This window comes from Manis pentadactyla, chromosome Y, assembly GCF_030020395.1.
Source record: "Manis pentadactyla isolate mManPen7 chromosome Y, mManPen7.hap1, whole genome shotgun sequence".
In the NCBI taxonomy this organism is placed as follows: domain Eukaryota; kingdom Metazoa; phylum Chordata; class Mammalia; order Pholidota; family Manidae; genus Manis; species Manis pentadactyla.
This window is the reverse complement of record NC_080039.1, coordinates 24612758-24640267: the sequence shown is the minus strand read 5'-3', so window position 1 is coordinate 24640267 and position 27510 is coordinate 24612758. Positions and strand designations below refer to the sequence as shown.

Genomic DNA, 27510 nt, shown 5'->3' with positions numbered 1-27510 from the left:
TACACAAAAAATGAAATGGAAACAGGAGTCAATTTCTGAATATTAGAAGCACATCAAGCAATTGTATTTTGATTTTTCTCTCAACATTCCTACTAAGATTTTTATTCTATATTGGAAATTTGAAAAAGGATTCCAACAATAGGGAAAAGTAAAGCACCACAGTAATGAACCAAACCAACTCTTAAGTTTAATATGAATAAAATGAATAGCTATATACCAATCACTGGCAGGGCCACGGACTATTTTCTTTGTGTGAAATCCAGTGGTGAAGAGGAATTTAGCTGCAAGTTGAATACTAGTCATACTTATTTCTTCTGCTTCAGGCAACAAGTGATCTTGTCCTTAAACACAGCACACATATACAAACAAATTTTTGTTTAAAAATGCTCCATGTTTAAAACAACTTAGCTAAAATTTTGTACTTATCTTAGCACTTCACCAGATCATATTTCAAAGCAATGCTTCTGTAACAAAAATAACTATTACAAATAAAAGCTCTTTTACATTTGTAGATACTGACAGACACAATTCAAAGGTATGGCAGCTTAAATATTTGACTCTGAAGTAATGAACTGAACATGCTCACATATTCAAGATGAAAATGAGACTAATGATTTTATGGGAAAAAAGGTACAAGGAAAGAGAAAAATATTAAACACATATTGAAACCCGGCAAGAAATCCTAAAAGTGAAATAAAAAGTATCCTTTACTAGTAAGAAGCTAAATGCCAGACTTACCTGGAGCAGGGCTTAAGTAAATACCATTACATGTAAGTAGTTTTTTCATAAACTGAAAATACTCTACAGTGTACTGCATTTGGTTATGCATGAATTGCACATTTTCTTTCCATACACTTCTCCCAATGGCTGGTGACATAATCTGATGGGATCTTGTGAGCTCTGATATATATCTTATCATTTCATCATCTTGGTCTATTGTGTCCATTCGTTCATAAAAAAGTATATAAGCATTCCACCACCTTTGCTGCTGCAGGTATGACACGCACTTCGTCATACGATCAAATACTTGTCTCACATATTCTCCACCAAAGCACTCATTTTTCATTTCTTCATCATCATCCATTTTACACTCTGTTACATCTCCATCATCAAATTTATACCAGCGATTTCTCTCATCTTTATCATTCCTTTGAATGATGTAAGAATAATAATGTCCAACACTTGCTTGACCACTGTGCACAAGCACACCCACTAGTCTGTATTTTGCGCTTACTGCTGTCTCACTTTCAGACTGCACGTCCTGTTTTATCAATTGACTGTCTGGGTTTACATTATCTCTTTCCAGCTTTGCAACACCTGGTACTGTGTAAGGTTCCATATCCAGTTCTCGTGGAAATTCAAAATAATCATTGAATTTAACTGGACAGTCTCTTTCCCAGTCATAGCCAAATCGTTTCAATTGGATAGCAAGAACAGGAGGTAATTTTTTAATTAGCAAGCGCTTTACTGTATCAACCTACAAAGAAACAAGGAATATACATGCATGTTTTCATAATCCAAATAATAACTAAACAACAGAATTTAAAACTTCACCATCTATCTACATTTACAAATAGATGACTAAATGATGATGAACACAAAGCCACCTGTCACAGTGACTTACTCAAAACATTTATACTAAAACTAAAAATACCTAGTCTCTCATTTGCTGAGAACTACAAAAATTATGTGACACAGAAACCAATTAGCACCTGGTTCCTTAATGTTACTATCTGTCCGATGCATACTGCTGTTGGATCATGTTACATTTTTGATGTTTTACCTTTACGACAATGAATAGGATCTGCTATGAGCAACTGAAGAAATACCGGGAAAGACATTTATTATTTATCATACCTGTATATTCAAAGACATGTTATGGACTGATCCTACAAACTGGTTAAGTTGCTCTATAAAATTAGTTGGCTGGGTCTAAAAATCAGACCTGGGTTTAAAGCTTAAGTGGGTGTGAAAATGTTATGTAACCAAATAAAATCATGTCAGTTCTTTTAAAGTTCAAGAGTAACCTGAAGAACGAAAGGGGAAACTACTAATACCAACTCTTCAGGTTTGAGTTCACTGGTAATTTTGACTTCTAAAATTAATCGTTCAATTGAAATGGTTTTTCTTGACAACTGGCAGCATTTATAGTATTGTTTCTCTGATAAATCTTTAAATCATTTATCGCTTTGAGTACCTCCCTGCTACCACCATTAACAAAGCATAGATAGAGCAGAAGTAAAATTTGAGGTTAATACAACTTGACATTTTTTTAGTTCTTTCAAATACAATCATATTTATTTAAAAAAACTATACAATACCCACTTTTTTATCACATTTTTCACATCGATATGCATTTGCACCTTCTAATAAATCTCCTTTGATATACTGTTCCAAAGAATCAAGCAGGTTTTGGTGATTTCTAATGTCTACATTCAGAGTTGTAAAAGATTCTTCACATTCATATCTAAAGATACGTAAAACAATCAAATGGATTTATTCCTTAAGTTTCTAAACATTATCTTTAGTTGCAAACATTGCTAAAAATGTTTGCAGTATTTACTACGTCTCAAATTGGATATTTACTATGTCGTAAGTTTACAGTTATCTTTTACTGAACACTTTGTTCTGGACAATGTATTCGATTCTTTGCACACACTATCGTTCAGTCATCTTCATTAAAACCTGTTAAGAGATACATATCTATCCCTATCAAAAAGACAGGCAAACTGGGCGGGAGTGGGAAGAAGGTGCCAAAGACTAATTTAGTATAGTTTACAAGGCAGAGTAGTGATTTGAAGACAGCCTTGTCTGGTCTCATTATGTAAGTTCTTTATATTCTCTCATACTGTTATCTGTGTGGGTAGTAATTTGTGACAAAGTTAAGGATTTATCAAATTTAAAAAAGAAGAGACTATTCATGAAGTGAGTTTTTAATTGTTCCTGCATTTCTCTAATAGATAATGCAATAGCAGCTAGTATTCATGGCATTTATATGCCAGATTCTAACCTACTGTACACATTCAAAAATCCGACCAACATTTGCTTCTAGTGTTGTGTTCTGGAGTCACAACCATTGGAAGAGAAAAGTAATGTGAAATAGACAGTCAACATCCCATATTGAGGTGATTTTTTATAATGGGGATTTTGAAAAACTTCTGATGGCACATGCTAATAAACTCAGAAAATGGGAGGTAGAGAATACAATACAGTCTCACTCATTAAATTCATGTATCAAAAAAATATACCAAGTGCCTACTGTGTATAAAACGTAAGGGATATTACATGTTTGACATAGCACTTCCCATTTATAAAGATTTATAGTATGTAACCTAGATTACAAACATTGTAATTCAGAAAGAGAAAAAGAAAAAAGTATACTAATAGAACTATTTTTGAATGGCATATTATACATACTGTTACTATGACAGAAACCAGCCCAGAGGAGGAAAAGGAAGTCTTAAAAGATAAATGGGATTGACGGTTTCTTCTATAAAACTTAAAGGGTGCTCTAGAAAAACACATCAATGCTCTGTTACATTAAAAAACATGGGAATCTTGTATAATCCTAAAGTAAGAAAAGTTTAGCTGGAAGTGTATGTAATTTATAGTTTGAGTATTTTCACTTAGCAGAGTAAAGCAATAAAAATTTAGAAGTAATTTGACAATTGAATAAAAAACTGACTACTAATAGGATAAGGGGACAAAGAGTTGGATAGTTTTTATTGTCCACCTAATGCAAAATATCTTTCGTAAGGACCAAAAGTTGGTCAAATTAGGTGAGTGAGTCTCCCATCTTCCAAATGAATGTTAACTAACATGATAAAGAATTTTCATTTATGTAGTATTATTTTTCCCAAAATCATTTCTACATCTTCAAAAGAACTCGCTCTTCCACTCACACCCAACTAATGTCTATAAAGTAAAAAGGATGACTCAACATTACTTCTACTGGGTTGTAGAAGACACCATACTTTTGTGGTTATTTTCATGAGAAGGATTTCAAAACATTGTATGAACATAACAAGTGCCAAAGTAAAACTTCTACACAATACAAGTGTCTGTCCACCAATGAACTCTGTGAACGGGACTCTTATAACTGAGTTACATGTATTTCTTTATTTATTTTTATTTTTATTTATTTTATTTATTTATTTATTTTCATTAGGAATGATTAGTGAACCGATTTCTCTATTACTTTGTTTAACAATAAAACTTCTACACAATAAAAGTGTCTGTCCACCAATGAACTCTGTGAACGGGACTCTTATTACTGAGTTACATTTATTTATTTATTTAATTTATTTATTTTTTATTAGCAATGATTAGTGAACCGAATTCTCTATTTACTCCAAAACACAGAATGTCTTCTCAACTCTTGCTAAATTTTTTGATGCAAACATATCCAACCATCTCAAGAATGACAAGAATACATAGAAATTTTTTGTAATTTAAAAAGTTGACTTTTAAATTGCTACCAGAAATTATGCTCCAGACATGCCAGTTATTTTCTACACATACTGTATTTAAGATATTTCAATTATAGTTTTAATATAACACAACAGGGAAATATAGTTATAAGTAATAACTGCAGATTTATGGAAAATGCTATGTTATACACTAGGATATGACAAGGCAAATAAGAACATATGATAAAGTAGTTAAAAAGTCAATGAACCTCCTTAGAAAACAGAAGCAAATGTTACTGAAAAGGAAGAAACAAAGAACAGAGTGCTAAAAATTAAAACACAGAGATGTAATTCATTCACAGTCCTAGGCAGTTAGTGATAATTGCCATAGCCTGCTTTCATACAGTTAAGAACTAGTAAAAATTTTATTAAAGACTACAATAAAAAGCACATACTAAAAATGTTAATTAGCACTTACCTATGTGGACAGCCTTGGCAAATCTTCTGATCAGCAAAGGAACCTCCTAGGACTTGACTTAACATAGCTGGATGTCCTAAAGCTTTTAAAGCTTCATCTAAACTATCCACCAAACAATGAAGAAACTCTACGGCGTCATATTGTTCACGTAGATTAATAAGTTTACCCCAAAGCCTAAGAAGAAGATGGAATAAAACAGCACTTTACATCCCCAGAATATTCATATTTTACTTTTCATTAACAATGAAAATGACAATGATATAAACAGAGTGATTTTTTTCAAATTGAGAGAGACAGGTACATCTGATTCTAGAGTGAGTGGATTTGAAACTTAGGCCAACCAATACTGAAAAACAATACCACGTGTGTGTACACAAAATGAAAATGAGTGCTGCTAAAAAAAACCCGGTCATACTGGAGGTATTAGTAACATTTTATATTTTATGTTCATGTTTAATATTTACAGAATACAAGAATAGAACTAGAACTATATTTTTAGCAAAAGACATAGCAAAATGTTGAGTTTACTAAGGTTTATTGACTGTGTGTGCATAATGTGCCTTCATAATCCTAAAACCTGCTTATTAAAAAAATTAACTTACAATTTACATACAGTAACATTCAATCTTTTTGGAGCACAGTATGCGATCTAGTATGTCACTTTCACCAAATGAAGACAGTTGTATAATGGTCACTACAAGGAAGACGCCAAACCATATATCTCAGTTCATCCTGCCAAATTTACTATACCATGTCAGTAGTCAGAGCATTCCGTATTCTTTAATTTCTTAAAACCAACTGTTTTTTAAACCTTTACAGTATCCAGTCAAAATAGTGCTTTCAAAGATATTTAACTTAGTTCTTCCAGTTTTTCTTGTACGAGTGATTGCATCTCTTTTCCCACCACACTTATCTGAAAAATAACTTTACTTAGAGAGAGCTATAGTACCACATAATAACTAAATTTTCTTCCAGGTTTGGAGGATTTGAAATATTTATAGTAAGGAAATCGCTCTCCTTTTGAAACCTGCGTAAACTTCTTGGGGGTGCTAGTCATAAACGTGAAGATGATGAGAGCTACTGGATCCGAAGGCTAACGTGAAAAGTAGCAACCTGATTTCCCCCATCCCTACCCCAGCAGAACTAGCCCTTCATGGTCTAAGTCATCGATGACTCCTGAAAACAACAGTGGCTTCTTGTTTAAAATGGAACTGTACCTGCTAGAATAATGTGGCAAGAAAAAATTGCTTTGTTTTTCTTATTAGCCATCCACACTGTAGTAATGGGGCTTCCTGAAGTGATTACTGGAAGACTTTTTCTTAGGAGACCGAATTCTCACTTTAACAAAAGGCTCAGAAGGCTGGAGTGACGGTTATCTTCCTTCTTTTGTACTTCAAGTGCTCATTTTATGCGGTTTTTAACAGGTTTGTTTCCACTGCAATCCCTTAGTGCCTTTCTAGCAACTGTACTTGTTTCTGCTTCCTATCTGTGAATGACCAAGGGCTTAATTGCGGTTCCACCATTTCAAACAGTTCTCAGAAGATTCTTCACTTGCAAGAGTTGGGATGAGGCCAGATGAAAAATTATTTGCCAAATATTCCATCACTGCTAAATCACTCTGTTCTTTCAATTTACCAGTCTAATTATGATGTCTGTTTCCAGTTTTTCTATTGCCATTTGATGCCTGTCTGCTGATAAAGCTGGAACACTTTCAAAAGGAATGACTTTGGTAGAATAAGGTGCTTTGTTGTGATTAGAATGTGTCGTAAGTGATTCAGTCAAGGTTGTCTCCATGAGCTCAGGAAGTAACTACAGCCAAATACCCTAGTGACTGAAAATACGAATAGCTGATAACAGCTGTTACCTATATCAAGGTGTAGCCAGATACTACGGGCAAACAAAGTTGCAGGCCTCCAAAAGCACAAATCCCAGAGCAGCCAATTCTAGCAATAAGGACTTAACAAGGACATGGGATCAAGTAAAAAAAAAAAGTTTTCTCTTCTGTAAAATGGAAGGAGATATCAACACTATGATTTTATGTTACTTTGGAAATGAAAAGTGACATGAAAAACACAGCCTGATTAAGAGAAAGGATGCAGAGCTTAGGTCTGCATTCAAAAAGTTGTGAAATCTTGGGAAAGTCACCTCAGCTCTCTGAGCCCCAAATTCCAAATCAATGAGCTGACACTGTGGCTCAGCTTTATAAATTCCTTTTCAGCTCAGAAAGCCTAGGATATCCAGTCTAGGGAAAGAACCAGGCTTGTCAAGGTATTAAAATAGGCAAAACAGTACAGCATAGCAGATGGAATTAAGGGAGTTCTCCTGTTGATCTGAAACTTTGCTCCATTTGACATTTCTCAACCTCTTAATTGAGAATGTACTTAAGTTCTCAGTACCTAACCTACAGAATGGACATATTAATTTCCTAACCTACAGAATGGACATATTAACAACATCTACTTCACTGCGCTGTAACAATTTAGTGAATTAATACACAGAAGTGTTTGGAGCAAAGTTTGGCATATAGTTAAGTATTCCATAAATGTTATCAATCGGTAGTACTTGTTGCAAAATAGCTGTTTGAATCACCTGATTATATATCGATGTTTTTTGAAAAATAAGCTCAGTGAGCAGATTTTTTTGTCCTTTCCAGCCGCTTATGAATAGGTGGCTAGAACATCTACAGTGCTGCCTGTAGTAACACTGTGGGCCAATACCTGCTGGCACAGAGAAGACAAAAATATAACCAGTGAAGAGGAAGAAATCTTATTAAGACTGACAAGAGATGGGATATTAAAAACTGAAAGTTTATGTTTCAAGCACTCCAAACCCTCTTTCTCATACTAAATATTTTGACCCATCACACATACGACAAGATGACAAGAGATCCCCATGCTGCAAAAAGGGCCTACAGAACTTCTGCCCATATTTGTCATTTGCTTTTTGTATTTTTTTTTGAAGTTCAGTTGGCACAAATCTTATATTGGTTTTAAGTATACAACACAGTGGCTGAAGAGTTACCCATATTATTAATTTGCACCCTGACTAGTGCAGTTACTATGTCTTGCAGTTGATTTGTTTAAATTTGTTCACTGAACCATGATTACTCTGAAGTATGCTGTTTAGCCCCCATGTGTTTGTGGGCTTGTCTTTGTTGTGTAATTTATTTCTAGTTTCATACCATTGTGGGCTATGAAGCTGCTTGATAAAATTTAAAACTTTCTGAATGTATAAAGGTTCTTTTTGTGGCCTACTATGTGGTATTTTCTCAAGAGCATTCCTTGTACACTTGACAAAAATGTGTATCTTGCTCCTTTGGGTGGAATATTATGTAAGTATCTGCTAAGTCCATCTGATCAAGTGTGTTGTTCAGTGCCTCTATGTCCTTATTCATTCTGTTTAGTTTATCTATTGATGTGAGTGATATGTTAAAGTCTCCTAAGATGAAGTGTTATGATCTATATCCCCCTTATATCTGTTAGTATTTTAAAAAATATTTAGGCGCTCCTGTATTTGGTGCATATTTATTATTTACTTATTTAAATTTTTTATTAAGGTTTTATTGATATACTCTCTTACAAAGGTTTCACATGAAAAACAATGTGGTTACTACATTTACCCTTATTAGCAAGTCCCCCCTTACCCCAATGCAGTCACTGTCCATGAGTGTAGTAAGATACCACAGAATCACTATTTGCCTGCTCTGTGCTACGCTGTTTTCCCCGTGATCCCCCACACCACGTGTACTAAACATAATACCCCTGAATCTCCTTCTCCCTCCCTCCCCACCAGCCCTCCCACACCCCTCCCCCCTTTGGTAACCTATTTTTTGTTCCTTCAGTTTTGCTTCGTTGCTATACTCCGTAAATGAGGAAAATCATCTGGCACTTCTTTTCCCACCTGGCTTATTTCACTGAGCATAATGTCCTCCAGCTCCATCCATGTTGTTGCAAACGGCAGGATTTCTTTCTTTCTTATGGCTGAATAGTGCATACATATTTATAATGGTTATATGCTGTTGGACTGAGCCCTTTATCATTATGCAATGTTCTTCTTTGTCTGCTACTTTTTTGGTCTTGAAATCTACTTAGTCTGATACAAGTACTGCCACTCCTGCTTTTTTCTCTGTGATGTATCTTTTTCCATCCCTTCACTTTCAGTCTGCCTTTGGGTCTGAGATGGGTCTCCGGTAGGCAGCATATAAACAGCTCTTGTTTCTTTCTCTCTTACGCACTCTTTGAATTTTTACTGCCATTTTAGTAACTGTTCTCTAGTTGTTTTCATACCTCCTCTCTGTTCCTTTTTTCTCTCTTATACTGTTCTCTTGTTATTTGATGGTTTTCCTTGGTGTGGTGACTGTATTTCTCTTTTGTAATCTTTTCTGTAACTATTACAGGCTTTAGGTTTGTGATTACCAGAGGTTCAAGGGTAGCTTCCTAACTGTGTAATGGTTTACATTAAGTTCATGAGTGCTCTGTATGAAACATATTCTAAAAGTACTTTTTTCTTCCTCCTCCCTTTACATTTTATATATTAGATGTTGTCATCTGCATTTTTTGTGTATCCCTTGACTGATATTACATATTCTAGATTTTACTACTTTTGGGTTTTCCTTTTTTCTTTTTCATTTCAGACTTGCTTGGATAGTAATGGGTCTACTACCTTTATTACGAGTTTAGATAAAAATACTTAGCCTTCAGAACACTTGTATCTATAAAAAGTCCCTTTGACATACTCTGTTAAGGCCAGTTTAGTGGTGATGAATTCTTTCAACTTCATTTATCTAGGAAATATTTAATCCGTGCTTTAATTCTGAACGATAGCATTGCAGGAGAGAGGACTCTTGGTTGAAGGTTCTCTGTTTTAATAACTGGATGTTTCATGCTACTGCCTTCTGGCCTGTAAAATTTCTGCTGAGCCATCTGGTAGCTTCTGTATAGCAAATGACTCCAACAGCAGAACAAAAAAGGCAGCTTACAATATGGGGGAGCAGATTCAGAAACAATCCAAACAATAAGGGGTTAACATCCAAAATATATAAAGAACTCATAAGGTTCAACACCAAAAAAATCAAATAGAGAGGAGGAGCCAAGATGGCGGTGTGAGTATGACAGTGGGAATCTCCTCCCAAAAACATATATATTTTTGAAAATACAACAAATACAACTATCCCTAAAAGAGAGACCAGAAGACACAGGACAACAGCCAGACTACAACCACACCTGCGAGAACCCAGCGCCTGGGGAAAGGGGTAAGATACAAGACGCAGCCCGGCGGGACCTCAGGCCCCTCACCCCAGCTCCCGGCGGGAGGAGAGGAGTTGGAGCGGGGAGCGAGAGGGAGTCCAGGACTGCTACGCACCCAGCCCCAGCCATCCGCACCAGAGTGCAGACATACAGTGCATGCGTGGGGTGCTGTAAACTAGGGAAGCAGGACAGTAAGACCTGTGAGCGGGTCCTGCAGCCGGCACCCCTGGGACAAAGAAAAGCGAAGGAACTCCGGGCGCACTAAGCCCCTGGGCAACAGCTCTGAGACCCTTCACGAAGGTAAACAGCCAAACAGCCCCCCGTCCACTACCCCTCCGAGGCCCCGCCATAGCAGAGCAGCGGCCTGAGGCTGGCCACGCCCACAGCAAGGGAGCTTTCTCCATACGGGCCGGGCAAGATACAGAGACCCAGTCTACACGCAATTGCCCAACACAAGCCACTAGGGGTCGCAGTTGTCCCAGTAAAGAAAGGCCAGGAGCGAGTGGAAAGATTCTTGGCTCTCCCAGCTGACAGTCGAGTCAATAGCATAACCACTGTGCCTATCAACATGAAAAGGCAAAAAAACTCGATCCAGACAAGACTAACCCAGACATCTTAGACTTCTTCCCCTGAGAGGGAACCTGGGGAGATAGATTTAACCTATCTAACTGAAAAAGAATTCAAAACAAAAGTCATAACCATGCTGATGGACTTGCAGAGAAATATGCAAGAACTACGGAGGGAGAATACAGAAATAAAACAGTCTCTGGAAGGACTTCAAAGCAGAATGGACGAGATGCAAGAGACCATCAATGAACTAGAAAACAGAGAACAGGAACACAGAGAAGCTGATGCAGAGAGAGATAAAAGGATCTCCAGGAATGAAAGAATACTAAGAGAACTGTGTGACCAATTGAAACAGAACAATACCTGCATTATAGGGGTACCAGAAGAAGACAAAAAATCAAATAACCCAATAAAAAAAATGCAGACACGAATAGACATTTCCCCAACAAAAAATAAAGATGGCTAACAGGTATATGAAAAGATGCTCTATATTTTTAGTTAATCATCTGTGAAATGCGCTCAAAACCACAATGAGAACTACGTCACACCACTCAGAATGGCCACTAACCAAAAGACAAGAAATGACAAGTGTTGGTGAGATGCAGAGAAAAGGGAATTCTTCTATACTGTTGGTGAAATGTCAGTTAGTGCAGGAAAGCAGTGTGGAGTTTCCTGAGAAAACTAAAACAGAAATACCATTTAACCCAGGAATTCCAAATATAGGAATTTACCCAAGGAAAACAAAAACCCTGATTTGGAAAGACATACGAGCCCCTATGTTTACTGCCACATTACTTACAACAGCCAAGATGTGTATGTAAGCTACCAAAGTGTCCATGAACACATTCAGCCATTCAAAAAGAAAGAAATCCTGCAATAATTTGGGTCATTTGCGAGAATATGGCTGGACCTAGAGGATGTTATGCTCAGTGAAATAAGCTAGGCAAAGTAAGATAACTATCATATGATTTCACTTACTTGCTCAATCTAAAACCAAAACAAAATTACGAGAACAGCAGTAGACTCACAGTAAGAAGTGACTGGTGTTTACCATGGGGGAGGGGTTGGGGTAGGTGAGTGAGGAAGGTGAAGGAGATAAAGGGACACAACAATTCTCAATCATAACACAAGCTGGTCACAGGGATGGTAGAAGAGCATGGTGAATACAGCTAATGATTCTGCGATGTCTTTCTAGGTAGACAGATAGTAGCCACACTGGTGGGGTAAACAATTTAATCATGTGGGTAACTGGTGAACCACTGTGTCGTATACTTGAATCTAATACAAGATTGTATACCCACTAGACGTCAGTAAAAAAAAAAAAAAGGACTATTACAGAGTATATGACTTTTGTAGTTAGTTCTTTTTACTCAGCATAAGCATATTGCTGAAATCCACTGAACCTTTTCAATGTAACACCATTACACCAGTTTGACTAACCTGAGTTGTAGAAGAACATAATTGTTTCCAGCCTGTTCATCTATTCAGAACTGTATGAACATTCATGTAGAAATTTTGGTGTGAGCCTAAGTATTGTTTTCTCTGGCATAAATCTTAATAACTGCAATTGCTGTATTGTATACTTAGTGAATATTCAATTTTGTAAAATACTGCTTTCCAGAGTGGCTATGGTATTTTCTACTCACACCCACAACAGGTGTCCGAGATTTTCTACATCCTACCCAACATTTGGTATTGTCATTTTTTAAATATTATCAATCCGATGTGTGTGTTGTGATATGCATTGTGTGCTTTAATCCCTTTAACGTTTAATCTATAGCATTCTATTTAAACGGGGTCTCATGGAGAGAGCACAGAAATTATTTTTAATCTAATCTGGACAATCAATGTCTTTCAATTGGACTAATTTACATTTTACATAGTACTGATTTAACCGAATTTAAGCACATGTCATTCTTTTGCTGTTTGTAGATGAGGAATTTTTCTTTCTGCCCTTTTATGTATTAATTATATTTTAACATTCAGTTTCAATGCATCTGTTGGCTTTTTGCCTATGTATCTTTCTGTTTGATTTTTAAATATGGCAGCCTTAAGAATTATTTTTAGAACATATACAGACGGTATCTTTTTTTTATGGCTAAAATGCTAAATTTTATGTTGTGTATTTTATAATACAATAAAAGCTGCTTTAAAAACCTACAAAAGCCAAATAAGTAAATCACAAGAAGTACATATTATATGATCCTTTCTATGAAATTCTAAAACATGTAGAATGAACCTATGGTGATAGAGCTCAGAATAATCAGAATACTGATCAACCTGGCTGAGGGATTTTGTTTTTTGTTACTATTGCTATCACTAACCTACAATTACATGAGGAACATTATGTTTACTGGGCTCCCCCTTCACCAAGTACCCCACCACCTACCCCATTACAGTGACTGTCCATTAGCGTAGTAAGATGCTGGAGAATCACTACTTGTCTTCTGTGTTGTACAGCCCTCCCCATGCACCCTCACATTATACATGCTAATCATAGTGCCCCCTTTTGTTCTTTTTCCCCCCGTATACCTCTCTTCCCAACCATCCTCCCCAGTCCCTTTCCCTTTGGTAACTGTTAGTACATTTTTGGGTTCTGTGAGTCTGCTGCTGTTTTGCTCTCCAGTTTTTTTTCTTTGTTCTTATACTCCACAGATGAGTGAAATCATTTGGTACCTGTCTTTCTCCGCCTGGCTTATTGCAGTGAGCACAATACCCTCTAGCTCCATCCACGTTTTTGCAAATGGTAGGATTTGTTTTCTTCTTACAGCTGAATGATATTCCATTGTGTGTATGTACCCCATTTCTTTATCCATTCATCTCCTGATGGGACACTTAGGTTGCTTCCATTTCTTGGCTATTGTAAATAGTGCTGCAATAAACATAGGGGTGCATCTGTCTTTTTCAAACTGGGTTGCAGCATTCCTATTAGTGGGATTCCTGGGTCAAATGGTATTTCTATTTTGAGCTTTTCGAGTCATCTCCATACTGCTTTCCACATGGTTGAACTAACTTACATTCCCATCAGCAGTGTAGGAGGGTTCCCCTTTCTTCATAACCTCACCAACATTTGATGTTCTTTGTCTTTTGGATGGTGGTGACCCTTACTGGTGTGAGGTGATATCGCATCGTGGTTTTAATTTGCATTTCTCTGATGACTAGCGATGTGGAGCATCTTTTCATGTGTCAGTTGGCCATCTGAATTTCTGCTTTGGAGAACTGTCTGTTTAGATCCTGTGCCCATTTCTTAATTGGATTGTTTGCTTTTTGTTGAAGCGCGTGAGCTCTCTATATATTTTGGATGTCAACCCTTTATCAGATCTGTCATTCATGAATATGTTTTCCCATTCTGTAGGATGCCTTTTTGTTCTACTGGTGGTGTCCTTTGCTGTTCAGAAGCTTTTCAGCTTGATATAGTCCCACTTGTTCATTTTTGCTTGTTTCCCTTGCCTGGGGAGATATGTACATGAAGAAGTTGCTCCTGTTTTTGTCCAAGAGATTTTTGCTTTTGTTTTTTTCTGTTTCATGACTTACGTTCAAGTCTTTAAACCATTTCGAATTTGCTTTTGTGTATGCGCTTCGACAGTGATCCAGTTTCATTCTCTTACATGTAGCTGTCCAGTTTTGCCAACACCAGCTATTGAAGAGGCTGTCATTTCCCCCATTGTATGTCCATGGCTCCTTTATCATACACTAGTTGACCACATGCGTTTGGGTTAACGTCTGGACTCTGTATCCTGTTCCACTGGTCTGTGGGTCTGTTCTTGTGCCAGTGCCAAATTGTCTTGATTACTGTGGCTTTGTAGTAGAGCTTGAAGTTGGGAAGCGAGATCCCTCCCACTTCACTCTTCCTTCTACGGATTGCCTCAGCTATTCGGGGTCTTTGGTGGCTGCCTATGAATTTTAACACTACTGCTTCCAGTTTGTTGAAGGAGGCTGGCTATTGGTATTTGGATAGGGATTGCACTGAATCTGTATATTGCTTTGGGCAGGATGTCCATTTTGACAATATTAATTCTTCCTAGCCAAGAGCATCTTGCAGTTTTCAGGGTATAAGTCTTTCACTTCCTTGGTTAGGTTTATTCCTAGGCATTTTCTTCTTTTTCATTCAATTGTGAATGGAATTGTTTTCCTGATTTTCTGCTCGCTCATCATTACTGTCTAGGAAAGCAATAGATTTCTGTGTGTTAATTTTGTATTCTGCAACTTTGCTGAATTCAGATATTTGTTCTAGTAGTTTTGGAGTGTAGTCGTTATGGCTTTTTTATATACAATATCATGTCATCTGCAAAGAGTGACAGTTTGACTTCTTCTTTACCTATTTGGATGCATTAAATTTCTTTGCTTTGTCTGATTGCCATGGCTAGGACCTACAGTACTATGTTGAATAACAGTGGGAGAGTGGGCATCCCTGTCTTGTTCCTCATCTTAGAGGAAACACTTTCAGCTTCTCGCTGTTAACTATGATAGTGGCTGTGGGCTTGTCCTATATGGCCTTTATTATGTTGAGGTACTTGCCCTCTATACCCATTTTGTGGAGAGTTTTTATCATGAATAGATGTGAAATGCTTTTTCGGCATCTATGGAGATGATTATGTGGTTTTTGTCCTTCTTTTTATCATGTGGTGGAGAACGTTCGTGGATTTCTGAATGTTGTACCATCCTTGCATCCCTGCGATGAATCCCTCTTGATCATGGTGTATGACCATCTTGATGTATTTTTGAATTTGGTTTGCTCTTATTTTCTTGAGTACTTTTGCATCTATGTTCATTAAGGATATTGGTCTGTAATTTTCTGTTTTGGTGGTGTCTTTGCCTGGTTTTGGTACTAGAGTGATGCTGGATTCAAAGAATGAGTTTGGAAGTAGTCCCTCCTTTTGTTTTTTGGAAAACCTTAATTTGAATGGGTATCATGTCTTCTCTATATGCATATGTCTGATAAAATCCCGCAGTGAATCTATCTGGCCCAGGTGTTTTGTTCTTGTGTATTTTTTTGATTACCGATTCAATTTCTTTGCTGTTAATTGGTCTGTTTAGATTTTCTGTTTCTTCCTTGGTCAGCGTTGGAAGGCTTTAGTTTTCTAGGAAGTTGTCCATTTCTTCTAGGTTTTCCACAGAGGTTATCTTCTGATATTCAAGTAACACACAGAGCCTCAAAGCCATAAAACTGCCTTAATTTTTCCTTTATATTACAAATGTCTAAGGTTTTTCAATACATACTCAGTGATTTCTTTACCTGGTGTTATTTTTGGTTGCAATATTTATAGAAGTTAAATCTGAGAACAAAGTAGACTTCTATAAAAACCCAGTAATTCACCTATCTGTGGCTCTTCCTATATTCTTGAAATTCCAAGTTTCTCTTGGCAATATTTTCCCTGTCACCAGACCTTTGAGAATTCTAGAGCAGGAGTTGTGGAGAAATTCCACACAAATTCCTATTTACTTTAGAATGTACTTATTTCCCTTTCACTGTCGAAGAACATTTTCAGGGGATATGTATGTTTGATTCTTCAACTATTTCTTTCTGTCGTTTCCTGTGCCTTTAGTGTCATACCAAGAAATCAGTCAAATTCAGTGTCACAAAGCTTTTCCCCTAGGTTCTCTTCTAAAAGTTTTATAATTTTGTCTCTCATGTTTAGGTATTTAATCCAGTTTGAGTCAGTGTTAATAGACATGTTGTGAGGTAAAGATCTAATGGTAAAACACTGAAAGATTTTCTCTAAGAGCAGGAATAAGGCAAGGATGACCTGCTTTCTTTCTTCCCTTGTATCTGCACAGCACTGGACTTTTACCTAGACTATTTTGTCAAGAGAAGAATAAAGGCATTCAAACTGGAAATCCTGAAGATCGAAAAAACCTGTTCATTCAGCAACAAATTCAGCTAAGTTTTAGGAAACAAAAATCAACACATAAAAGTCACAGTGAAGGGAGCGATTATTATTAATGCACACTGAGTTTCAATTTTGGATGATAATAAATGTTGTGAAGGAAGATGGGTGATGGAGAACAAAATGTGAATGTGCTTAATGTCACTGAACGGTACACCTAAAAACACTTTCTGAAAACAGCAAGGTTTATGTTACATACAGTTGATTATCAAAAATATTAGTGAGTTAGATTATAAAACCAAGAGAAAAACTGATAAGAAAGACTTCATCAATATTTAAAATCTTTGTGCATTAAAGTACATTAAGACAGTGAAAAGACCATCTACAGAATGTGAGAGAGTATTTGTAAATCACTTATCTATTAGGGCCTATTATGATAAGTGCCCCAAAATCTCTCACAATGTAACAAAAAGACGATGGGAAAGTATGTGAATAGGTATTTCCCTTAAAAACAACAACAAAACTAAGTAGCCAATAAACACAAGATGTTCAACTATGTTAATCATTAGGAAACTGTAAACTAAAACCACAGTGAGACCTCTTCACATCTATAAAGAAGGATAATATGAAAGGCAAGAGCAGGGAATGAAAAAAGGGAAAAAATATGAATAGTATTAATATTGGCTGAAAAAAATGCAACCCTCATACTTTGATGGTGGGAAAGTAAAATGATACAGAGGACATGGAAGAGTTTGGTGGTTCCTCAAAAAGTTAAAGAATTACTATATGGCCCTGCAACTTGACTCCTGAGACAAATGTAAACTTAAGTCCACACAAAAACCTACACATCCTGAATGCTGACATATGTACTATTCACAATCACTAAAAACCGTCCAAGTGTCCATCAACTGATGAAGGAATCACCAAAATGTGAGGTACCCATACAATGGGTATCATTTGGCCATGAAATGATGCTCTGATATATGTCAGAAAGTTGAGGCACCCTATAAACATGCTTAGTCAAAGAGGTCAGGCCCCAAAATGCCCACATATTATGTGGCTCTATATGAAATATTCAGATAGACACTTTGTTTCTCTCAACATGATGCCTCAGTCTCCAGGGCCTTTCAATATTCTCTCTTTCACTCATATATAGAGAAAACTAAGCTTTCTTTTATCAAAGTTGGAAAAAGGGGAGAATTGGAGAGTAACTTTTTAACAGGCTTGTGGGACTTCTCTTGGGTGATGAAAGTACTCTAAAACTGGACAGTAATGATGACACAAACATTTTGAATGTAGCCTGCACCACTATTGTATACTTTTAAAGAGTTACAAGAAAAAAACCCTGAAGAGGCTATTATGTGAGTGGATTGCAGGTAATATAAAAGTGCTAGACAAATTGTGAGTGCCATCATTTATATGGAGAGAATATCTGTGAGACAAAAAAACTACATATATTTAAGTACAAACATGAAGATTCGGCAGGAGCATAATTATACTTATCTATATATCCAGTTATAAGTAGACATATGAAGATACAAATACAAACATGCATTTATGGTTCTACTATCTAATTACTATCTAATTACTATCTAAATACATGCACATAATCGCGTGAAAGAGTTTAAGATAAAATCTCATAGTATACCAATTTGGAAGAACAACAACAGAAATGTTGACTGGAATATGCTGAAGAAAGTCCTGAGTCAGAGACAAGACAAACAGGATAAAGACAGAAAGGTCTATACCAGGTGACAGAACTGGAAGCAGAAAGGCCTGTATCTGGAAGGAAGCATTGTATATATGTAAATTATCCTTAAAATGTACACTGATAGTTCATCTTGTGGAATATAGAAACGAATGATGAGAATAGGGGTCATTGTACTTCTAAATCTGTGATGTTCAAAAGAACTTTAAGTGACAATGCTCACATCTATGTATATATATTAGGGGTATTGCTCTGAATCCAACAGAAAGCGTGACCCCAGATGTCAGCTGATCCCTTCGTTTATCCACTTGCAATCGTAATTCTGCAGAAAGCATTCTGAATTCCTGTGAATGACTGTAGCCCTTTTTTATATAGTAAGAAGAGATAGCTCTCCTAGTTACAGTAACGCTCTTAGTCTTAGGTAGTTGGTAGTTACAGTTGGACATGACACATGATAGGAGTTGACAAAATTTGCAAGAGAAAGGAAACCAGGTCAAGATTTTTAGGCTTAAAAACCTAAAAACAGAGAAAATTTTATTGGTCATTTTAGGAGGATGCTAGAACAGTGTTTGATTACTTAACAAACTTACAAAATAAGACTTAAAAAGTATCCTGGTTCTTATACATTTACATAGTAAGGGTAAATGATGACAGCAAGCTTCTCTTATAGATTCAATCTAATACACGGATGATAATCAATGTCAATTTCTGACCATAATGAAAAAAATAATGGGGACCTAACTGTAACTAAATGACTCAAAACCACAAAAAGACATTTTGTATCTCTCCAAGAGAGTAAAATCACCACCTATTAAGCACTCTTGCCCATTCCAAATGGGAAATAAAATGATACTTTAAGTGGTCAAGCATCTTGATATTGGCTGGCTATGAAAACTACAGCTTTTGAACCAAATAAAGCCCACAATCACCCAAGACCTAAGAATAGTATTATATATAGGTTCAAATGGTTGAAAATAAGCCAAACTGGTACTATTTCATGACAAATGAAAATCGTATGAATTCAAATTCCAAAGTCCATGAACAAAGTTTTATTGAAACACAGCCATACCTCACTTACTTACATATTATCTATAGCTGCTTTCTTGTTACTGCGGCAGAGTTAAATTTGTGACAGAATGTTTTATCTGCAAAGCTAATAAATACAGGAACAGAGCAAAGATAAAATAATACAGAACACCAGAGCACTACAATTAGGAAAATCCAGACTGTGAGAGAGTTTCCAGGGCAAACTACCTGATTTCCTTATTGATAATTGCAAAACAGCTCGAAAGCAACAGAATGAACCAAAAACAAACAAACAAACAAACAAAAGTCCACACTCAAATCCCAACTAACCAAGCTGCAGCACCAACACAAGAAAGGAAAAAGAAATCTGTATAATAAAAAAAAAAACTTCTGGATTCGAGAGGAAGATGACAGCGTGAGTAGGGCAGCAGAACCCTTCCCAAAACCATATATATATTTGAAAATACAACAGGGGGAGAGATACAAGCCGTGGCCGGATGGAACCCAAGCGCTCCCCCGACCCCAGCCCACCAGCGGGAGGAAAGGGGTCAGAGTTTGGACAGAGTGGAAGCACAGGATTGCTAAATAACCAGCCTTGGTAATCCACACCACGAGCACAGACACACATTGCATGCTGTGCTGGATATTAGGAGAACAGAAAAGTAAAATCTGCGAGTGGTTCCCCGCAGCCCGAACTCCTGGGACAAAAGAAAAGAGTGCTTTTTGAAAGGGACAGGAGCTTCACAGCTGGATGGAATCATCTCCGCACACTCAGCCCAGCATCTGGGAACCCCAGGGAACTTCAGGTACCCTCACCCCTGGGTGGCAATGCAGCTCCAAAGTCCCTCATGGCGATAAGCAGCCTGCCATGCACTCCCCCTCATGTGAGGGCCTGGCAGAGCAGGCTGGGAGGTGACCACGCCTACAGCAGCCACCCAGAACATCCTCCCAGCACACAGCCATGCAGGCCAGACCAGGGTCCGCAGCTGGCGAGCAGATGCCCGGTGCAAGCAGAGGCGCAAAGGGGCGCCGTACTCGCATGAGAGCACACCCAGCTCGCCTGCCTCTCCCCAACAGGGCTGTGGGATGCCCTGCCCGCCGCGGCTCAGGGGAGTAACCTGTAGCCTGTTCCCAGTGTGTGGATAACTGTCACAGGCAGCAGAGGAGGGAAGGGCAACCAGCAAGCAGTAAGGGACCTGGTTTTCTCCCAGGTGACACATGTGTCACCTGCCTGTGACCACTTTTATCACCATGAAAAGGCAGAAGAACCTTGTCCAGTCAAAAGTCAGTCAGACAACCTGAGAGGGCCTGCTGAGATAGATATAACAAATCATCCTGAAAAAGAATTCAAAATAAAAGCCATAACCATGCTGATGGACCTGCAGAGAAACATGCAAGAGCTAAGGGATGAAGTCCGGAGGGAGATAACAGAAATGAAACAATCGATAGAGGCCTTAAGAGGAGACTAGGTGAGGTGCAAGAGGCCATTAATGGAACAGAAAGCAGAGAACATGAATACAGAGTAGCAGAGACAGAGAGAGATAAAAGGATCTCCAGGAATGAAAGAATATTAAGAGAACTGTGTGACCAATCCAAGCGGAAAAATACTCGCATTACAAGGGGGGTACCAGAAGAGGAAGAAGAGAGAAAAAGGGAAAGAAAGTGTCTTTGAAGAAGTAATTGCTGAAAACTTCCCCAAACTGGGGGACGAAATAGGCTCTCCAACCCTGGAAGCCCACAGAACTCCAAAAGCAAGTGACCCAACGGAGACAACACCAAGACACATAATAATTAAAATGGCAAAGATCATGGACAAGGACAGAGTTTTAAAGGCAGCCAGAGAGACAGAAAAGGTCACCTACAAAGGAAAGCCATCAGGCTATCATCAGACATCTCAACAGAAACCTTACAGGCCAGGAGAGAATGGCATGATATATTTAATGCAGTGAAACAGAAGGTCCTTGAACGAAGAATACTGCATCCAGCTCGATTATCATTTAAATATGAAGGAGGGATTAAACAATTGCCAATCAAGCAAAAGCTGAGAGAATTTGCCTCCCACAAACCACATCTGCAGGGTATTTTAAAGGGACGGCTCTAGATGGAAGCACTCCTAAGGCTAAACAGATGTCACCAGAGAAAATAAAATCACACCAAGGAAAGCAGACCAACCAAATACTAACTAAAGGCAAAAAATAAAATCAACTATGCACAAATGCAGTCAAAGGAAACATAAAACAGTACACATTAAAACACCTAACATGTAAAGAATGGAGAAGTAGGAATGAGAAGGGAGCGAAATAAAGAATTATCAGACTGTGTTTATAAGAGCTTAATAAGTGAGTTAAGTTAGACGATAAGATAGTGAAGAAGCTACCCCTGAACTTTGGTAACCACGAATCTAATGCCAGCAATGGCAGTAAGTACATACCTTTTGACAAGCACCAAAATATAAACAGACTGAATGCACCAGTCAAGACACAGAGTAATAGAATGGATAAAAATACAGGACCCATCTATATGCTGCTTACAAGAGACTCACCTCAAACCCAAAGACATACTCAGACTAAAAGTCAAGGGATGGAAAAAGATATTTCATGCAAACAACAGGGAGAAAAAAGCAGGTGTTGCAGTACTTGTATCAGACAAAATAGACATCAAAACAAAGAAAGTACCAAGAGATAAAGAAGGACATTACGTAACGGTAAACGGGTCAGTCCAACAAGAGGATATATATCCATTATAAATATATATGCACTCAATACAGGAGCACCAACATGTGTGAAAGAAATACTAACAGAGTTAATGGAGGAAATAGAATGCAATGCGTTCTTTCTAGGAGACGTCAACACACCACTCCCTTCAAAGGACAGTTCCACCACACAAAAATTAAGTAAGGACATAGTGGCACTGAACAACACACTAGAACAGACGGACCTAATAGACATTACAGAACTCTACACCCAAAAGCAGCAGGATACATGTTTTTCTCAAGTGCACATGGAACATTTTACAGAACAGACCACATACTAGGCCACAAAAAGAGCCTCAGTAAACTCAAAAAGACTGAAATTCTACCAAACAACTTCATAAGACCACAAAGGTATAAAACTAGACATAAATTGAACAAAGAAAACAAAAAGGCCACCAACACATGGAGGCCAAACAACATGCTCCTAAATAATCAATGGATCAATGACCAAACTAAAATAGAGATCAAGCAATATATGGAGACAAATGACAACAACACAAGGACCCAAATTCTGTGAGATGCAGCGACGGCAGTTCTAAGAGGAAAGTACGTAACAATCCAGGCCTGTTTAAAGAAGGAAGAACAATCCAAAGTGAATAGTCTAAAGTCACTATTATTGAAATTGGAAAAAGAACAAATGAGGCCCAAAATCAGCAGGAGGGACATAATAAAGTACAGAGAGGAAATAAAACTGAGAAGAATAAAAGGATAGAAAAATCAATGAAAACAAGAGCTGGTTCTTTGAGAAAATAAACAAAATATCAACTGCTAACCTGACTTTTTAAGAGAAAAAGAGAATCTCCACATATAAACAGAATCAGAAATGAGGAAGGAAATATAACAATGGACCCCAACCCCACAGAAATACAAAGAATTATTAAAGAATACTATGAAGATCTATACAATAACAAGGTAGAAAACCTCGAAGAAATGGACAACTTCCTAGAAAAATACAACCTTCCAAGACTGACCACGGAAGAAATGGAAAATCTAAACAAACTAATCACCAGCAATGAAATTTAATCAGTAATCAAAATTACCCAAGAGCAAAACCCCCGGGGCAGATGGATGCACCGCAGAATTTTATCAGACATACAGGGAAGGCATAATACCCATTCTCCTTAAAGTTTTCCAAAAAAGACAAGAGGACGGAATACTTCCAAACTCTTTCTATGAAGCCAGGATCACTCTCATACCAAAACCAAGCAAAGACCCCACTAAAACAGAAAATTACAGACCAATATCCCTGATGAACATAGATGCAAAAATACTCAACAAAATATTAGCAAACCGAATTCAAAAATACACCAAGCTGATCATACACCATGACCAAGTGGGATTCATCACAGCAATGCAAGGATGGTACAACATTTGAAAATCCATCAACATCATGCACCACATCAACAAACAGGACAAAAACCACATAATCATCTCCATACATGCTGAGAAAGCATATGACGAAGTTCAACATCCATTCACGATAAAACTCTCAATAAAATGGGTAGAGAGGGCAAGTAGATCAACATAATACAGTCCACATATGACAAACCCACAGCCAACATCATACGTAACAGTGAGAAGCTGAAAGGCTTCCCTTGGAGATCGGGAACAGGACAGGGATGCCCACTCTACCCCGCTATTCAACATAGTTCCGGACGTCCTCGCTGAGGGCAATCAGACAAAACAAAAAAAATACACGGTGTTTAGAATGGTAAAGAGGTCAAACTGTGACTCTTTGCAGATGACATGATATTGTACGTGAAAAACCCTGAAGACTCCACTCCAAAACTATTAGAACTAATATATGAATTCAGCAAGGCTCCGGGATACAAAATTACTACACACAAATCTGTTGCTTTCCTATACACCAATGACAAACTAGCAGAAAGAGAAATCAGGAAAACAATTCCATTCACAATTGCATCAAAAAGAACAAAATACCCACGAATAAACCTATCCAAGGACGTGAAAGACCTATACCCTGAAAACTACAAGACACTCCTAAGAGAAATTAAAGAGGACACTAACAAATGGAAACTCATCCCATGCTCTTGGCTAGGAAGAATATGGTCAAAATGGACATTCTGCCTAAAGCAATCTACAGATTCAATGCAATGCCTATCAAAATACCAAAAGAATTCTAAAACGAACTGGAAGAAATAGTTCTAAAACTCATATGGAACCACAAAAGTCCCTGAATAGCCAAAGCAATCCTGAGAAGGAAGAATAAAGGAGGGGGGAACTCGCTCCCCAACTGCAAGCTCTACTACGAAGCCACAGTAATCAAGACAATTTGGCACTGGCACAGGAACAGACCTACAGACCAGTGGAACAGAACAGAGGGTCCAGATAATAACCCAAAAGGATATGTGGCCAATTAATATACGATAAAGGAACCATGGACATACAATGGGGAGATGACAGCCTCTTCAACAGCTGGTGTTGGCAAAACTGGACAGCTACATGTGAGAGAATGAAACTGGATTCTTGTCTAACCCCATACACAAAAGTAAATTGGAAATGGATTAAAGACCTGAATGTAAGTCATAAAACCATAAAACTCTTAGGAAAAAACATAGGCAAAAATCTCGTCGACATAAACATGAACAACTTCTTCATGAACACATCTCCTCGGGCTAGGTTAACAAAAGCAAAAATGAACAAGCGGGACTGTATCAAGCTGTAAAGCTTCTGTACAGCAAAGGACACCACCAATAGAACAAAAAGGCATCCTACAGTATGGGAGAATAACATCATAAATGACAGATCCGATAAAGGGTTGACATCCAAAACATACACAGAGCTCACACACGTCAACAAACAAAAAGCAAATAATCCAATCAAAAAACAATCTCAGAGGAGCCAAACAGACAGTTCTCCAAAGAAGAAATTCAGATGGCCAACAGACATGAAAAGATGCTCCACATCACTAGTCATAGGAAAAAAGCAAATTAAAACCACAATGAGGTATCACCTCACACCAGTAAGGATCACCACCATCCAAAAGACAAACAACAACAAATGTGGATGACTTTGTGGAGTAAAGGGAACCCTCCTACACAGCTGGTGGGAATATAAATTAGTTCAACAATTGTGGAGAGCAGTGTTGAGTTTCCTCACAAAACTCAACATAGAAATACCATTTGAGCTAGGAATTCCACTCCTAGGAATTTACCCAAAGAGTGCAGCATCCCAGTTTGAAAAAGACATATGCATCCCTATGTTTATTGCAGCACTATTTACAGTAGCTAAGAAACGGAAGCAACCTAAGTGTCCATCACTAGGGAATGGATAAAGAAGACGTGGTACATATATGCACAATGGAATATTATTCAGCCATAAGAAGAAAACAAATCCTGCCATTTGCAACAACATGGATGGAGCTAGAGGGTATTATGCTCTGTGAAATAAGCCAGGCGGAGAATGACAAGTATCAAATGACTTCACTCATCTGTGGAGTATAAGAACAAAGAAAAACCTGAAGGAACAAAATACAGAAACAGACTCACAGAACCCAGAAACGGCCTAACAGTTACCAAAGGGAAAGGGACTGGGGAGGATGGGTGGGAAGGGAGGGATAAGGGGGGATTATGATTAGCATTTATAATATGTGAGGTGGGGCATGGGGAGGGCTGTACAACACAGAGAAGAAAAGTAGTGACTCTATAGCATGTCAGTACGCTGATGGACAGAGAGTTTAATGGGGTGTGGGGGGGGACGTGGTGAAGGGGGCTGTGTAGTAAACAGAATGTTCCTCACGTAATTGTAGATTAAAGATACCAAAAGAAAAAACAAAAATACTTTGGCCAACTGCCTGCCATAAATGGACCGTGGGCCTGCTTGTAAATATAGTGTTAAGAAAAAAAAAATTAAACAATCCTGTAAATTTATTTCAGTGACGTGGGTGCAGTGATATTAAGGAATTTTTATTGAGGTGTGATAACAATATTATGGTATGCTTATTAAAAAAACCTTATACTCAGAACAAAGTAAAAACTGAAGGAACAGAGCAGCAACACTCACCTAACCCAAGAATGGACTAACAGTTATCAAACGGAAAGGGACTGGGATGGATGGGTGGGATGGGAGGGATAAGGTGGAAAAAGGGTCACTAAGATTAGCATGTGTAATGTAGTGGGAGGGACACAGGGAAGGCAGTATAACACAGGGAAGACAAGTAGTGATTCTATAGCATCTTACTATGCTGATGGACGGTGACTGTAAAGGGTTATTTGGTGAGCAGTTGATAATAGGGGAAGTCTAGTAAACTACAATGTTGTTCAGGAAAATGTACATTAATGATATCAAAAAAAAAAGAAAAAAAAAAGCACCTTACACTCATCAATGAAGAATAAAAAACAATGTCTAACATCTGCTTTAGAACTGTTGAATCCAGATGACTATATTCTAGTATTTTGTTTTTGTGCAATGCACAGGTTTTCCATATTAAAAAGTTAAGTATATCTTAAAGTAAAGAACACTGCTTCTCTTTACTGTGAAAATTTTCTCCTCCTCCTTTTGGAGTAATTGTATAGAAAAAACTCCAAATATACATCCAAATATTTTTTTCTATGCTGTAGGAAAGAGGACAGTCTAAGAGGGTTTGAACATGTATTTTAAAGTTAGTATATTCAAACAAAAAAGAGAGTTTAAAATATTGAGATTTTGAGAAACTACAATTAACATCTATCCATTAATTACCTGAACTCTTTCCAAAATCCTCTGGGCACAAAGTATGGTAAACGAGAAGCAGCTAAATGACCAAAGATGACCTGAAGGTATCTTAAGACACCAATATTGTACTCTTTCTGATCTTCTGTCTTACTTAATGCTGGTTTGTCTTCATATTGTTGAGGACATCTAAAAACATCATCTCGCGGATCAACATTACTCTACAAACCAAAGAACATAATTTGATTAGCTAACCTCAATTTACAAGTAGAGCGAAGCTGAGACAGATACAAACAGTGGAAGATCTGCATTATTTTGTACTCATATATCTAAACCACAGAACTTTCAACTTACTAATATTGGTGCTTATCCTGGCAATTTCACAGATGAGTTATTAAAAAATAGAGTTATTAAAATATACTACCTCCAGTAGAGTTATGCTCTACTGGAGGTAGTATAATGTAACAATCAAAGATTTAGTTGACCAGAATGGACTGGAGACAAATGAATGCTTTCTCATCAGACAAAAGAGACAAAAATAGAACTTTCGGTAACAAAAATATTTAACCTTCCCATAGTTTTTCTCCAACATTTCTCATGTAGAGACAATGCATTCTTCATAGATTATATGAGTTAAATTATGTGACATGATTAGAATTGTTAACACTGGATAAGTACAGCCATTCAGAGTACTGCTGGTATAAACAGCATAAATCGAAGCTCTAAAGCTCTTAAGCCCTCTCTATAAAGCAGAATTTGACTACTTTACAGAGCGCTGAACATCTCTGCTCTGCTATGAGGCCTTCTTTACAGAAGTAAATCTCA

The 27510-nt window shown here is 37.5% G+C and overlaps 1 protein-coding gene across 3 annotated transcripts in view; it reads right to left on the bottom strand.

Annotated features, from left to right (window-relative positions):
- LOC130682127 (probable ubiquitin carboxyl-terminal hydrolase FAF-X) overlaps window positions 1-27510 on the bottom strand; it is a 193361-nt gene that overhangs the window by 14321 nt on the left and 151530 nt on the right. For all 3 annotated transcript variants that reach the window (XM_057496256.1, XM_057496258.1, XM_057496257.1), the window contains 4 exons: window positions 4888-5061; window positions 2326-2467; window positions 739-1477; window positions 218-341 (listed from right to left, as the gene is read on the bottom strand). In XM_057496256.1, coding sequence (XP_057352239.1) covers window positions 218-341; window positions 739-1477; window positions 2326-2467; window positions 4888-5061 — 1179 coding nt within the window. The remainder of the gene's footprint in view (window positions 1-217; window positions 342-738; window positions 1478-2325; window positions 2468-4887; window positions 5062-27510) is intronic.